This window comes from Oncorhynchus mykiss, chromosome 12 (genome assembly GCF_013265735.2).
Source record: "Oncorhynchus mykiss isolate Arlee chromosome 12, USDA_OmykA_1.1, whole genome shotgun sequence".
In the NCBI taxonomy this organism is placed as follows: Eukaryota; Metazoa; Chordata; class Actinopteri; order Salmoniformes; family Salmonidae; genus Oncorhynchus; species Oncorhynchus mykiss.
This window is the reverse complement of record NC_048576.1, coordinates 76867636-76883580: the sequence shown is the minus strand read 5'-3', so window position 1 is coordinate 76883580 and position 15945 is coordinate 76867636. Positions and strand designations below refer to the sequence as shown.

The 15945-nt window shown below is 43.4% G+C and overlaps 1 protein-coding gene across 4 annotated transcripts in view; it reads left to right on the top strand.

Annotated features, from left to right (window-relative positions):
• plppr2a (phospholipid phosphatase related 2a) overlaps positions 1-5570 on the top strand; it is a 47085-nt gene extending 41515 nt beyond the window's left edge. For 2 of the 4 annotated variants that reach the window (XM_036938537.1, XM_036938535.1), the window contains 4 exons: positions 1605-1855; positions 2006-2182; positions 3118-3245; positions 4016-5570. In XM_036938537.1, coding sequence (XP_036794432.1) covers positions 1605-1855; positions 2006-2182; positions 3118-3245; positions 4016-4124 — 665 coding nt within the window. In that variant the 3' untranslated portion in view covers positions 4125-5570. Of the gene's footprint in view, positions 1-1604; positions 1856-2005; positions 2183-3117; positions 3262-3804 lie in introns of all 4 variants that reach the window. The other 2 variants (XM_036938536.1, XM_021625030.2) reach the window with 2 other exon arrangements.
• The last annotated feature ends 10375 nt before the right edge of the window (positions 5571-15945 follow it).

The window sequence follows — 15945 nt, the reverse complement described above, 5'->3', positions numbered from 1 at the left end:
AGTTGCCTTTAAACAGCTTGGAACATTCCAGAAAATTATGTCATGGCTTTAGAAGCTTCTGAAAGGGTAATTGACATAATTTGAGTCAAATGGAGGTGTACCTGTGGATGTATTTCAAGGCCTACCTTCAAACTCAGTGCCTCTTTGCTTGACATCATTGGAAAATCAAAAGAAATCAGCCAAGACCTCAGAAAGAAAATTGTAGACCTCCACAAGTCTGGTTCATCCATGGGAGCAATTTCCAAATGCCTGAAGGTACCACATTCATCTACACAAACAATAGTACGCAAGTATAAACACCATGGGACCACGCAGCCGTCATACCGCTCAGGAAGGAGACGCGTTCTGTCTCCTAGAGATGAACGTACTTTGGTGTGAAAAGTGCAAATCAATCCCAGAACAACAGCAAAAGAAGATACTGTGAAGATACTGCAGGAAACAGTTACAAAAACATATATATTCATAGTAATATTGACATATCCTGAAAGGCCGCTCAGCAAGGAAGAAGCCACTGCTCCAAAACCTCCATAAAAAAAGTCAGACTACGGTTTGCATCTGCACATGGGGACGAAGATCATACTTTTTGGAGAAATGTCCTCTGGTCTGATGAAACAAAAATATAACTGTTTGGCCATAATGCCCATCGTTATGTTTGGAGGAAAAAGGGGGAGGCTAGCAAGCCGAAGAACACCATCCCAACCGTGAAGCATGGGGGTGGCAGTATCATGTTGTGGGGGTGCTTTACTGCAGGAGGGACTGGTGCACTTCACAAAATAGATGGCTTCATGAGGGAGGAAAATTATGTGGATATATTGAAGCAACATCTCAAGACATTAGTCAGGAAGTTAAAGTTTGGTCGCAAATGGGTCTTCCAAATGGACAATGACCCCAGCATACTTCCAAAGTTGTGGCAAAATGGCTTAAGGACAACAAAGTCAAGGTATTGGAGTGGCCATCACAAAGCCCTGACCTCAATCCTATTGAACATATGTGGGCAGAACTGAAAAAGTGTGTGCGAGCAAGGAGGTCTACAAACCTGACTCTGTTACACCAGCTCTGTCAGGAAGAATGGGCCAAAATTTGCCCAACTTATTGTGGGAAGCTTGTGGGAAGCTTTAAATTGTTTAACCACGGTGAAATGTTCTGCGTAGCCTTACGCAAAACATTTCACTGTGGTTAAACAATTTAAAGGCAATGCTACCAAATACTAATTGAGTGTATGTAAACATCTGACCCACTGGGAATGTGATGAAAGAAATAAAAGTGAAATCAATCATTCTCTCTACTATTATTCTGACATTTCACTTTCTTAAAATATACTGGTGATCCTAACTGATCTAAGACAGGGAATTTTTACTAGGATTAAATGTCAGGAATTGTGACAAACTGAGTTTAAATGTATTTGGCTAAGGTGTATGTAAACTTCCGACTTCAACTTTATTTGCATGTTCATCACTTCAGGTGATCATGAAGGCTTTTGCAATTTCACACCTCAGCTGATAACAGCGGATCCCAGGTAGGCTGGGGGATAACTAAACTCCTCCTCTTTTAGTTGGCTGTCATTGCTCTCTCTCGCTCTTTCTCTCTTTCTCTCTCTCCCTCAGGGGTGTTCTCCTTCGGCCTGTTCACCACCACCATCTTTGCCAACGCGGGTCAGGCGGTTACAGGAAACCAGACGCCTCACTTCCTGTCTGCCTGCCGGCCTAACTACACGGCCCTGGGGTGCACATCTAACATGCAGTACATCACCCAGCCCCGTGCCTGCACTGGAAACCCCCTGGTAGTGGCATCCGCACGCAAGTCCTTCCCCTCCAAGGACGCAGCCCTCAGTGTCTACTCTGCAGTCTACACTGTGGTAGGTTCTGGTCTGGGGAGTAGGAGTTTGGACAGTTTGATACACATGTTATGGTATACCACCCTATAGTATAGAGTTGATACCCAGCCTACAGTATTACAATTCCTGACAGTCCTCCTGGTCTCCTCCCCCTACCTCTGTCTGTCTCAGATGTATGTGACGCTGGTATTCCGGACCAAAGGCACTCGGCTGACCAAGCCTACGGTCAGCCTGACCCTGCTATGCCTGGCCATGCTGGTAGGAGTGGTCAAGGTGGCAGAGTACCGCAACCACTGGGCCGACGTCCTGGCCGGCTTCTTCACTGGAGGAGCTATCGCTGTGTTTCTGGTGAGAGGGAGCGAGGGGAGGGGAGGGAAGGATGGAGGGAGCTGATGGAATGGTGAGGGAGAAGAGGGTGGTTAGGGAAGTCATTATTCAGGGAGATGAGGGTGATAGAATGTAATAGTGATGTATATTGCTGACATTTTCCGTTGATATTTAAGTTCATAAGCACAGGGGCTGTTAATCCTGGTACTTCTCACCATGGGATGAGAAATGTCACTCTCATTTCACTTACGGTGAGCTCCAAAAGTATAATAATGAGGAGTGAGAAATTTAGAGGCCTGAATTTCATACAATTTGCAAATAAATTCATTAAAAATGCTACAATGTGATTTTCTGGATTTTTTTCAAATTTTGTCTGTCATAGTTGAAGTGTATCTATGATGAAAATTACAGGCCTCTCTCATCTTTTTAAGTGGGAGAACTTGCACAATTGGTGGCTGACTAAATACTTTTTTGCCCCACTGTATATCCTTGTTATTGTTTTTATTGTCTTACTATTTTGTTTTTTTTGTGTAAGTATTTGTCTTACTATTTAACTATGCAATGTTGAGAATGGGCTCGTAAGTAAGCGTTTCACTCTAAAGTCTACACCTGTTGTATTCGGCACATGTGACTAATACAATTTGATTTGGTCCCCTAAAATGGGGGGACTATATGCAAAAAGTTCTGTAATTTCTAAATGGTTCACCCGATATGGATGAAAATACCCTAAAATGAAAGCTGACAGTCTGCACTTTACACTCATAGTGATTGTATCATTTCAAATCCAAAGTTCTGGAGTACAGAGTCAAAAAACAACACAATTATCACTGTCCCAATACTTTTGGCATTACCTTTTCTTTTCTTATTAACTCAGTTTTTCTCTTTCTCTCTCTCTCTCTCTCTCTCTCTCTCTTCCGTTCTCTCTCTCTTTCTCACTCTCACTCCTCTCTCTCCAGGTGACGTGTGTGATCAACAACTTCCAGCAGACGAGGCCCCCTCCCCCTCCCCCGCGGCCACAGCGCCCTGAGTCAGTGCTAGGCATGCCCATGGTGGCTCTGCCATGTGTGGAGAGTCCTCTCGAAAAGTTAAGTGGAACTCAGGTAAGGGGTGGGGGTGGGTGAGTGGCAGGGTTGCACACACAGGGGGGGGGGGGGCAGACATGCACCCCTTCTCTCCCCTTCTGTCGTCCCCCAATCCCAAAAGAGGATGTCCCCTCACAGCGCATCTCCCAGCACCACCCCCTAACCCTCAACCCCGACCAAAGCACAAGAACACCAAACCTTGTCTTTGAGCCAATAACCCTTTACTCAGAAAATGTGTGGCTCTTTAGAGGGAGCCGTTTGCAGTAGTCTCTTCCTCAGCATTCATTCACCATCCCTCAGTGGTTGAAGCTTTGAAGGCCTCTTAGAACTTTGAAGTGAATGAGAGGTGCACTGTGAGCTCTTTAGATAAGGGAGAGCAGAAGGCACTGGGGAAGCACAACCTGTTGGAAGTGTGATTCAAGGGAGCAGCTTTGAGATTGCTTGTGTCTCCTCTTGTCAGTCACCTACACTAACCCTCACCTGACCTCCTCTCCCCTGTCTCCCACCTTGCTCTTTCCCTTATCCCTCACTTGATCTCTATCCTTCTATCTCTGTCACCAGCATCCTGCACTCTCCTCCTCCTGCCCTCCCTACCATCCCTACGTTCACCAGCCATTCTGACCAACTTTTGATCTGTTTCTCTTGCTCCTCACTCGTTTTTCTTTTTTTCATCACTCTTTCCGCCCCATCTTTCTCTCTCTGTCTCTTCTTCCTCCCTCTATTCTCTTCTGTCCCTCCCTTTCTCTTTTTCACTCCTCTCTCTCCCCTGCAGACTCCGAGGGGGTCTCCTTTCACAGAGATCACATGACCATCAGCCGTATCGGTTCCCCGCAACCCCAGATGTCCTCATTCCGTCTCGCTCCATTTCCAGCGAAGTCTAGACCAGCCACACGAACATGAACACTCACACGAACACCACTGCGCCGCCCACCCGGCAGGCCGCTACTCCACCCTCTACAGATCCTACTCCACGCAGGTCTAGACTTTCAAAACACACGCACACAAACACAACACACACAGCATACTCAAACCTCTACAAACCTCCCCCTAACCTTGTCCAAGCCCAAACCCCTGGGGGAACTGAGAGCTCTCAAAGTGAGACTCACAAAGACTTAACAGCTGCCCAGCTGAACATTCAGTACAGTGTCAGGTACAGGTATGCCTCTTTCATTTTGTTGTTTTCAGAGGCTTCTTTTTTGTTTTGCAGACTTTTTTTGGAATGTGCTTCATTGTGTGAAGTACACATTTCACTGATATCACACGGTGATGTTTCATCTTCTACGTGCTTGTAAGGAGAAACTGTCAATCCATTTGACAACTGTGTTCCTTTGTGTTTTCAACTGTCTGCAATGCAGCCAGTCATCCTGAAACACTTCAGTCATTTGTGTCTCTGTACACTTTTAAGATGAACCCAAACAGCCGCTGAATGAGCGCTCTCTGCTGGCTTTAGAGATAATTTTCTGTATCCTAGAATGCGCCAGTCATCAAATATCTGCACGAGTCAACAAACTCAAGTGAACAAATGTTTACGGACCAATCACTTTCGGTAGCAACTGTGGTACTTAATTACTGTACCTTCCAAATACAGCATAGAGACAACACACACAGATCAGGATCCTGGTAGGTCTACACGCACCGCATTAGCTCTCTGGCAGACCTCTCTTCAGCTCTGCATGACATTACCCAGATCAAAGGATTCTGTTCATATCACTGAGGAGAAGACGATACAAGAACAAACAGGATGAAACTGCAGACGGTTTATTTTTCTCCGCTTTCGATTGGTTGCTTCTGCAGCAAGTCAGCGTGAAATATATATATATATATATATATATATATATACAGATTTGGTAAGACCGGATGAGACACATTTTGAAATACATCACAAGTGACAGGACATGAGCTTTGTACAGTACATTGGAATGGAACGGATCACATCGGAACGGAACGGATCACATCGGCATGGAACGGATCACATCGGAATGGAACGGATCACATCGGAATGGAACGGATCACATCGGAACGGAACGGATCACATCGGCATGGAACGGATCACATCGGCATGGAACGGATCACATCGGAATGGAACGGATCACATTGGAATGGAACGGATCACATCGGAATGGAACGGATCACATCGGAATGGAACGGATCACATCGGCATGGAACGGATCACATCGGAATGGAACGGATCACATCGGAATGGAACGGATCACATCGGAATGGAACGGATCACATCGGAACGGAACGGATCACATCGGCATGGAACGGATCACATCGGCATGGAACGGATCACATCGGAATGGAACGGAACGCCACACTGGAAAACCAAGATTCCCTGTCTCTGGGCCGTAGAGAGATATTATTGGACTTTGCCTATTCATGTGATAATGTGATTTATTTATGAGGAGATTGATCGTAGATCTATTTATTTGATGTGTATATATGGTGTGGTTGCCACAAACAGTTTAATTTTGATTTGCACAGCCCTCACTCATATCCAGTGGTGTAAAGTACTTAAGTAAAAAATACTTTAAAGTACTACTTAAGTAGTTTTTTGGAGTATCTGTACTCTACTATTTATATTTTTGCCAACTTTTACTTGTACTTGACTACATTCCTAAAGAAAATTATGTACTTTTTACTCCATACATTTTCCCTGACAGCCCAAAAAATGTTTATGCTTAGCAGAACAGGAAAATGGTCCAAATCATGCACTATTCAAGAGAACATCCCTGGTCATCCCTACTGCCTCTGATCTGGAGGAGTCACGAAACACAAATGCTTTGTTTGTAAGTTATGTGAGTGTTGTAGTGTGCCCCTGGCTATCCGTAAATTAAAAAGATTTGCTTAATATAAGGAATTTGAAACGATTTCTACTTTTACGTCTAACTAAGTATATTTTAGCAATTAAATTTACTTTTGATACTTAAGTATCTTTAAAACCAAATACTTTTAGACTTTTACTTTTACTACTAGTATTTTACTGGGTGACTTTCACTTGATTCATTTTCTATTAAGGTATCTTTATTTTTACTCAAGTATGATAATTGGGTACTTTTTCCACCACTGCTCATATCTCACCCTCCACTTTCCACTCCCTCCCACTGGCGTATGGTTTTCTTCCACTGTTTGGTTTTCTTCTTTGTGTTGTATCCTGACTATACTGTCACTGTGCTGTGGAATGTTTCCCTCTGCTGGACAAATCACACACACACACACACACACACACACACACACACGAAAACGCTCATAAGAAAACATATATTTAATATTGACAAACTTACCAAAATACACACACTTTTGGACGAACATACACATGCTCACCCAACGAAACAAACAAACAAACACACACACTCACTTACCTCTCCTAATCTCTAGCCTATACCTCCCCTCTTTTCCACTTTCTTACACTTAAACCTGTTTGTATGGTTTTGTAAATAGTAATTTTTTGTAATGAGAACGTGATTTTTACACAGACACCCCACTGCTCTCCTTACATTAAGTGGTTATGGAGAAATGGGAACATTAATTGTATCAACTGTATTACTAAAGACAAGAGTGTATGTAAAGGTCCTGGGCCATTCTAAATCAGGTCTGGATTGGACCTCTCCTCGTTCCAAAATGGCAGCCATTCTGCATCAAACCAGTCCAAGGTTGGAGTCAAGCGAAGATGGCCCGTGGTTTTATGCTAACAGTAGAATCCCCTCATGGTTTAGTTTCTCTTGTAATAGTTCACCTGCCAGTCCATATTGGGCCAGTAACCGAAAGGTTGCTGGATCGAATCCCCAAATTGACAAGGTAAAAATCTGTCGTTCTGCCCCTAAGCAAGACAGTTAATCAATATCATTGGCTCCCAGGGAACAGTGGGTTAAGGCAGCCCCCCATGCCTCTCTGATTCAGAGGGGTAGGGTTGAATGCATTCAGTTGTACAGCTGACTAGGTATCCCCCTTTCCCTATACACCAAAGTCAGTGAATTAGGACAAAGTGCACTGTATACTACTATCACAATCTTGAGGGGGTCTGCTGCTTTTACATTACAAGTCATTTAGCAGACGCTTTTATCCAGAGCGACTTACAGAAGCAATTATGGTTAAGTGCCTTGCTCAAGGGCACCTTGTCATCTCGGGGATTCGAACCAGCGACCTTTCAGTTCCTGGCCCAGAGCTCTTCACTGCTAGGCCAAAACTGAGAGCAGCTACAAAATACTACACAGATGGCTTGATTATGTTTTTGGTCAGAATGTGTGTTCCTTGGTGCACAAACAATACAAAACATCTGCAGTTTGATTTAGTTCTATTTAGAATAATAAGACGATAAATAATGCAGTAACAAAAGAAAAGTGTTCTGAGTTTTAACACTTCATTTCATCTTGTTACAACGTACCCTCTGTTTTGTAAAGATTTGTCGGATGAGAACAATAAATGGATATTGCAATAAAAAGGATGTTGTGTGTTTGCTCTTGCCTTTTATGAGGGCAGGACACATTCTGTTTTACTGTCATTGATTTTATCCTTTGACCAATCACAATGCTGATTGTTGCTCAAATGTGGCCCAGGGTGTGGATCATAGCCAATAGCAATGTTTTATACTTTTTAATCAATGTTCTCTTTTTATTTTCTCTATTGGACATAATATGCACTTCTGCCTTAGCAACAACCTCTAAAGGCTGGTGAGAGATAGGTATTACATGTAAATCATTTATTTTATTAGTCAATGCAGATCTGCAACTTCTGAGCTGATAACTCTCTAACCTCTGTGATATACAAGTTGTTTTGGATCGGTGTCCCGCTAGGGGAACAACTTCCGGTGAAACTGGAGGGCGCGTAATTCAAATCAATTTGAATAGTTCTTAAGGATTTTAAACATTTAGGTACATATGGGTCTTATATCGGCCGAAAGCTTAAATTCTTGTTAATGTAATTTCACTGTCCGATTTACAGTAGCTATTACAGCGAAAACATGCCATGCGATTGTTTGAGGACGGCGCCCCACATCAAAATGTTTTTACATCGGCACAGGTTTCATACATTCACATATAAAGATGAAATATTCACTTACTTTTTGAAAATCTTCTACTGATTTGTCATCCAAAGGGTCCCAGCTATAACATGTAGTGTCGTTTTGTTAGATCAAATCCTTTTTTATTCCCAAAAAGTCTGTTTAGTTTTGAGTAATCCACTCGTTCAACTTGCAGAGAAAGAAATCCAAAAATAACCTTTGTTTAAACATGTCAAATTACATTTCTATTTACTCCTCAGACACCCTAAAATGTAATCAAACTATAATATTTATTTTGGAAAGAAGTATGTTCTATAGGAAACCGATTTTAGCAGTTGCACAACTTTATCAAGATGCACAAAAACAAGACTGTGTCAAGACACAAGACTGTGTCCTCTTACAAAAACTGTTATTTCTTATTTGTGAGCCTGAAACTTGAACATAGACTGCTGACACCCTGTGGAAGCCATAGGAATTGCATCCAGGGAGCTATTTTACAATATGACCTTTCTCTAAGAGGATGGTCCCTCTCAAAAAATTAATTCTGGTTGGTTTTTCTTTGGATTTTCTCCTACCATATCTATTGTGTTATATTCTCCTACATTATTTTAACATTTCTATAAACTTCAAAGTGTTTTCTTTCTAATGGTATCAGTTATCAGCATATCCTGGCTTCAGGGCCTGAGCTACAGGCAATTTACCTTGGGCATGTCATTCAGACAGGAAGTGGAGAAAAAAGTGGCCTAGCCCTAAGAAGTTTTAAAATTTCCTTATTACCTCAGTACAATGTTGTTAATTACTCCCAGTAATGTCTAAAAACTAGCATACGTGCAAATTACTGAACAAGGAAACACTGTATTTTATGTTCTTAGCCTAATGGTTTCACAAATGGTAAATTTATGTTGGGATAAAATGTAGAATATAAGTATTATGTGCAAGCTATCATGTGATAGTAATAGCAAAGACCCTACAGACTGTCATAGCAAGGGCTGGGCCTTATTGATTACGTCCGTTGACTATGCAGTGACAGTAGAAGGCCACAAGATGGCGACCTATATCAGATATTTCCACCGGTGCTATCACTGTGTTATTCAGAGGCAAAGTACCTGTGTTAATAATGCAAGGTAAGCAATTATCAGAGTGCATCACTGATTACGATGTTGTCATTCCTGTTTCTTCTAGGTGATGTTCCAATATCACAGCTGTGAACATTTTAAGGTATTCCAATGACACAGTAGCATTGGCTCTCTTAGGCTCGCCTCTTTTACTACAAATGTAGGTTTTAATTGAAATCTTAGAAAATCAACATTTGACTCACAATGATTTCAGAATCTTCAAGACCTTTTAGAATTGCACCTGCAATTTATAAACCTGGGTAAGTTAATGTAAAGAACCAAAGACTCCATGTAGAGAGGTTGAAAGACCCTATGAGGAGAAATGTTCCCCTCACAGCCGGACTCCATCTGCACTTCCTCTGGGGTTTATTCAGAATGATTTAAACCTGGACTGAGCGCTCTAAAGTGTGAACAATGTTCTGAATATCAGTTGAGAGTGTAATTCTATGTGTATATTCTGCTATTGATTTTTCTTATTTCTAAACCGTGCTAAATTCCTGAACCTTAACATACATAGAAGATGTAAAACAGGTCAGATTAATATTTATTACGTTTAATAATGTCACACATTCCGAATAGAACCCCAGACCCATACTGCTCAACCCTAAAGTCTCTCCAGGTGCAGTGACTTGAGGCAGCAGCAGATTCCCTTGTCAAAGAGGAGTGTAATGTGTGATCAGATGAGTCACTCCATTGAGAAAGTCACACGTGTCATCATCATCATTAACTGAAGGAGGTGAGGCAGGCAGGCAGGATGAGTCATGATGGGGAAAGAGAGAGAGAGAGATGGTGTATAACACTACAGAGAGGAAGGGGAGAGAGTGACAGACAGTCCCGGATGTTCCGTGGTTGATAGATTAGGTGATAGGGGTATAGAGATATAGAAAGAGATGGAGGGAAGCTGATTGATGAGAGAAACCCAGGCAATGTTCTCTGACTTGTTCTTCAGTGCTCTCTCTCACTCTCTCTTTACACACACGCACACACACGCCAACTGAAGGTCAATATTGATTATAATTCTTTAGTTTGGCATATCAACAGCCTTACACTCTCCATTCTTGATACAATGAAATAGAAATGATACATTTAATCAATTCTGTACCTGCATGTAAAATGCAGAGAGTGAGAAGGAAATGGTAAGAGTATCATTATAGGCAGTGTGCAATGAAGTTGTCTCCAGAACATGACTAGCAATTACATTTACCCTTGGAAAAGCATGCGCACGTAATCAGGCTATGTTAAAACTCCTATCCAGTGGAGGCACGAGGTTAATTAGTGTACATGGCTGAATCAGACATGCAGGAAGCTCAGGAATCATGTTTGTTCAGATACATGACAGTGTAGTGTCCACGGATAATGCTCACATTAAGTATTTCTACATTTACACCGCCACCCTTTACACTGCTGTGATAAACAGAGTACACTCGCTACACCTCTACTCACCACCCGCCTTTCTCTCTCTCTCCCTCTATTGTTTTCTATATGTCTTTCTCTCTCACCATCCCCGCTCTCTCCCTCCCCTTCTCAAGCACAAGCACAAGGTACACACTTCCCCCCTCTCACTTGCGCATTATCTTTCCCGGAAATTGCATTTCCAGCACAGCTAGGGCCCATTATAAAGAGGGAGCGACATGCTGTAACCTTTTTAAAAAGCTATTAGTGATGCACCTGCCCCTCCCCCTTCCCAGCATCCCTCTCCACCCTTTTCTCCCATCAGCCCACTCTGCCACCCCCCCTCCCTTCCTTACAGTGTCAGTAATGTTATTAGCCTGTTTCTACACCCATTACCCTGATCTAACCAAACCCCTGGCCTGCAGCTGCTTAGGGAGCAGGGTACTGGGTGTACTGATGAAGTGGTTTTGGTGGAAAAGACGGGTAGAGAGAGCGAGAGAGAGAGGCTCCCTGGCAATCAATGAATGTAAACAATGAACTGTCTATCTCTCCAACCGATTCCTAGCTATCTAAACACAAACAGCCAGTGTAACACCAGAGCACGCATCAAACATCACACAAAGGCTCCTAGAGGCAGCAGCATGCGGATGGCGTCTCAGTACACAGCATCAGCACAAGTACATACGGATCTCTGCTGTTGTTGTTGCACAGTCATGTTGTAACAGACTGCAATGGACCACTGGCCAGTTACGAGAAAGATAAAAGGCAGGGCAGGGGGGAATGGAGAGCCATAGTGAGTGAAGAGGATGTTGAGACAAGCCAGACGCACCGACGGACAGAGACCAAATCCAATTGCATGGGCTGGTTCCAAGAAGTGGGAACAGAGAGTGGGATTGAAACTGCGAAGCAAGGAAGAGGAGGAGGAGGGAAGGATAGTTTTGTGTATCAGGCGGAGCTACAGTCAAGAGCCCAGCAGCCCTTAGAGACGGTGTCCCTGTTCTGTCCCACACCACCCTGGAGGGCATGATGCTGCACTCACTTCACCCCACTCACTGTCTGTGTGATGGAAACACAACAGTTTTACAGTTAACATATTGACCCACCCATGGATGATAATGAGCAGTAGCTGGAAGTAATGTGTGGATTCATCCTCCTCACATTTCCCCAGTGTCTCTTGAAGTTGGCTAAAAGGCTTGAGTCACTCTCAGCCAGTGAGGCACTCTGCTGTCCCTACCCCCCACTCCTCCATCTCTCCCTCCCTCCTCTATCCCAGCCAGCGCCGCTGACACCCAACCCCACAACAGACGCCCTGCTGATCTATACCATGACATCATCAGCGTGAGCCACCATCAGAGCCTGTGGGAGAGACGGTGACCTGAGGGAATGAGATGCCTCTCTCTGCCTGCTGTTAATCTGACTGATGGCAGGATCAGGACCTCATCACACACACACACACACACACACACACACACACAGAAAGACAGAGGGAGAGGGAGAACACAGTAAGGTAATGGCCCATGAGCACATGCTGTCAGAGGAATCTTCTGGGTGTGATTAGTTATGTCCTAAAACTGAACATGCATCCACTAAGGACTAGAGATTGTTAAGGTGAAAGTCCACCACATTGGTACTATCAATGCAATACTCTTACAGAACAGGAAAGAGAGTCTTATGTATTTGGTGAAAAGCAAAAGTGTTTGATGGGATGACAGGTGGGAACAAAGGTGCCCTTGTGACTCTGCCTTACTGACGACAAACAGTGTCTGTTGTCTGAACTCTGAATGCAGGAGGAAGCATCGGAAGCATCAACCAACCAACCACAGACCCAGCTGGGGCTCTGCATAGGAACGTCCCTTGTCAGGCTACCAGCCAGTCAGGAAGTGAACTCAGGGCAGAGGCCTGAGTTCCTTCCCTCCTTTTCTCTCTTCCTTGAAGTCATCTCTGATCCAATGCAGTTGGACCGGTGTAAACATGGATTGGTTGATATTTCCATGTCAAGAGACAGCAAGTAAATTGCAATGTGAGTCCATACCTCATGCAGTATCTCTAGCCGATCACGGACCAGACAGACTGTCAGGGTCTCTACGGGATCCACTTCCCATCTAGAGTCTTGGCATCTGGAACCAAGTAGTGGTGCTGGAAGCCTGGCCTACAGTGGGCGCGGAGTGAGTCTGTCTCCCCAGGGGCTGGAGCTCAAGTCTGGCTGGGAGTACTGGGGAGGCTCCTGTGGGAAGAAGGCTTCACAGTTGTAGTCAGAGCCAATGAGAGAAAGAGAGGAGGAGGTGAGCAGCAGCAAGCATCACACCTCATTCTCAACTGAACATTACACGTCTTTGCCCCTGTGTGTGTGCATGTCTTTCAATACAATTTCCTCTGTCATTTCAGCTGGGGGTTAATGTCAAAAAATACTCCAAGTAAGATGTTCCTGTAGGGGCCCTATGAAGACATTTCAGGGGAATGGTAGATGGCCAATAGGCTGCCTTATCCCTCTTCAATCTAACCATCCTACATTTGACTATGTGATAGAGCAAACTGAAGTGTTGCTTTGAGTTCAGTCCTCTCTGCTGATTGTGTTCAGAGTGAATGGGCTTGACTTTGAGTTCCCCCCAGAGCAGGTGGCGCCACTGGCAATGAGGCAAAGGGGGCTTTGATTTCTAAGCCAGTGGCTCAGTGCATATTCAAACTAGCTCTTTTGTTTGTGTTGCTCCCAGCCCTGAGTCAGACAGACATGCAAGGAATACAAATCAGACCTTTGACAGGAGCAGTTAACCTGGCTCTAAATATAGCTGCCCTGGCCGGTTCTGGGAGAGACAGAGCACAGGGAAGAGAGGAGGAGAGGAGTGGAGAGGAGGAGACAGAGAGCAGCGTGGAGCTCTCTGTGGGGCTGCTGCTCGTTGCTCTCTTTCTCTTTCTCTCTATCTCTCTTTCTCTCTTTCTCTCTCTTCTCTCCCTGAACTAGAATATGGAGGAAAGTGTACGAGCAGAAACTACATGGAGCAATGACTGATGTGCTGTACTGATGTATCCAGCTCTGTGTGTGTGCAGGGACGTGCATGTGCGTGAGTGAAAGAGAAAAATAGAGTGAAGGAGAGAGGAGGGAATGGGAAGCAGATTGACAAATGAAAGATAGGGAGAGTCTGTTTAATAAAGCAGCAATCTGGAGGGAGCGAGGGAGCGGGAGAGAAGGATAGAAGGAATGAGAAATGTGCTCATTCCAACAGGGATCTGAGGAGACTGCAAAAGAGGAAAGAGAGGGGAGAGTCAGACAGAACAGAACACAACAGGACGGGCGGGCAGTTAGAGGCATACAGGACTCCTGTTCAGTACTCAGCTGTCCTCGCCAGGCCATTTGGAACTGCACACACCACAATGCCACATTGCCTATGCATATTTAGTCTCTTGGGTAGCAGATAAGAAAAGTGGAAAATCTCTTCACAAAAAAGGTAAAATATATGTTTTTAGGCATAGATTTTAAATAAAACGTTTTTCCTTCCATTGTGTAGGCAGATTTATTTGAGCCTCTGACAGTTTCACTTCAGAAATATTCATTTGTATCTCTAATAAATTGTGACAAACACACAATATCAACTGATTGACAGACAAAATCCATTGTTATATTTTTTAATGGCAGATCTACAGGCCAGTGGGGAGCTGTGTAATAGCCAGAAGCATCGAGAGCAGGCTATCCATGGTGCAGGCATGTGTTATCCCCCAGAGGATGAGGATGGTTTGGGGAGATTTGGTAAGCAGAGATCATAGAATTGAAGCTGTCTGTGTATAAATGCCACACCTGGAAATCCTGTGAGATTGGATTAGAGTGGATACAACCCATCTCTGAGATGTCACTGTCACTCACCACATAGCCTACTGTGTTCCTCAGACAACATGGAGTGGCCAATGCATAGGACTCTGCATGCACTAGCAAGACATATGCACTCATTGCAATGATATATCCATCATAGCCTCATATGTTCTGTATGTTATCCTTTATTAAAAATGATTGGGAGTCCCATAGGGCAGTGCACAATTGGCCCAGCGTCTTTAGGGTTTGGCAGGGGTAGGCTGTCATTGTAAATAAGAATTTGTTCCTAACTGGCTTGCCTAGTTAAATAAAGGTTAAATATACATTTTTAAAATGAGGTCTTTATTAAGATATATTTAAATATTCTTTATTAGTCCTATAATTTATGTATATGTTTTAAAGTATAGTATACCCAGCATCTAGGTAACAATTTTCTGGCAGCCTTCATTTTATTTGGCCCCGTGTTTTCTAAGCAAAAAGACAATCTTTATTTTAATGTTGTACATAGACCGTAAAATCACCAGGAAATCAGCTCAAAGTGATTTTAATTTAGGAAGTCTTTTCCCAAGTATTCCCACGTATAAATAGAAAGGCATTTGTGATCGTATCCCACCAAAGGTAATCAAGTTTTGAAATACTGTCTTATCTGTTTTGGATTCTTGCGGTCAATTTCCAGTGTATAAATTATTTACAACTATGTTCAGGCACCCCGACCATACGCTCAAGGAAAAATTGATGATCCCTGTTTTATAACCATGTTGTAGTGCAAGGGCGAGGTGGATCATGAAATGAAAACAGAAATGTCGATCAGTCTACCCTGAATCTAAATTCAGGACCATCTGTAATTTTAAGTTACAGGTAATTAACGCATACCACGGTCATGTTTAGGGCAAAACGACTCAAAGAGGGAGGTCTCTTAGCAACATGGCACTGGTGTAATTAGTGTCCCTGGTGTGCAGTTTTAGAATTCGACCACTTTTCTGAAGGTTACATTTGAATAATTGTCCTGCGTTTTTAGCACCATTGTTTAATGTGGTTATTAATACAATGAAGGCAGTTGATTGATTACAATAAAATGGTAGGCATTAGACTTCACTAGATTATTATTATTAGGCTATTATAACACAATCACAGTCATCACCAGCTCTTTTCGGCACTTATAACTCTCATTATCTTGATCCGTAGGCTTGGCATCAAGATGATGTGTGAGCGTGAATTTATTTTTCTCCCAATCTCGAGTCGCCTCCGCCTCGCCCCTTTGACCACGTTTGAATCTCAACAATGGGAGGTTAGAAGCGAAATAGAATCAGAGAGAGAGAGAGGCAGAGAGAGAAAGAGAGAGAGAGAGAGAGAGAGAGAGAGAGGCATAGAGAAAGAGAGACAGAGTGAGCGAG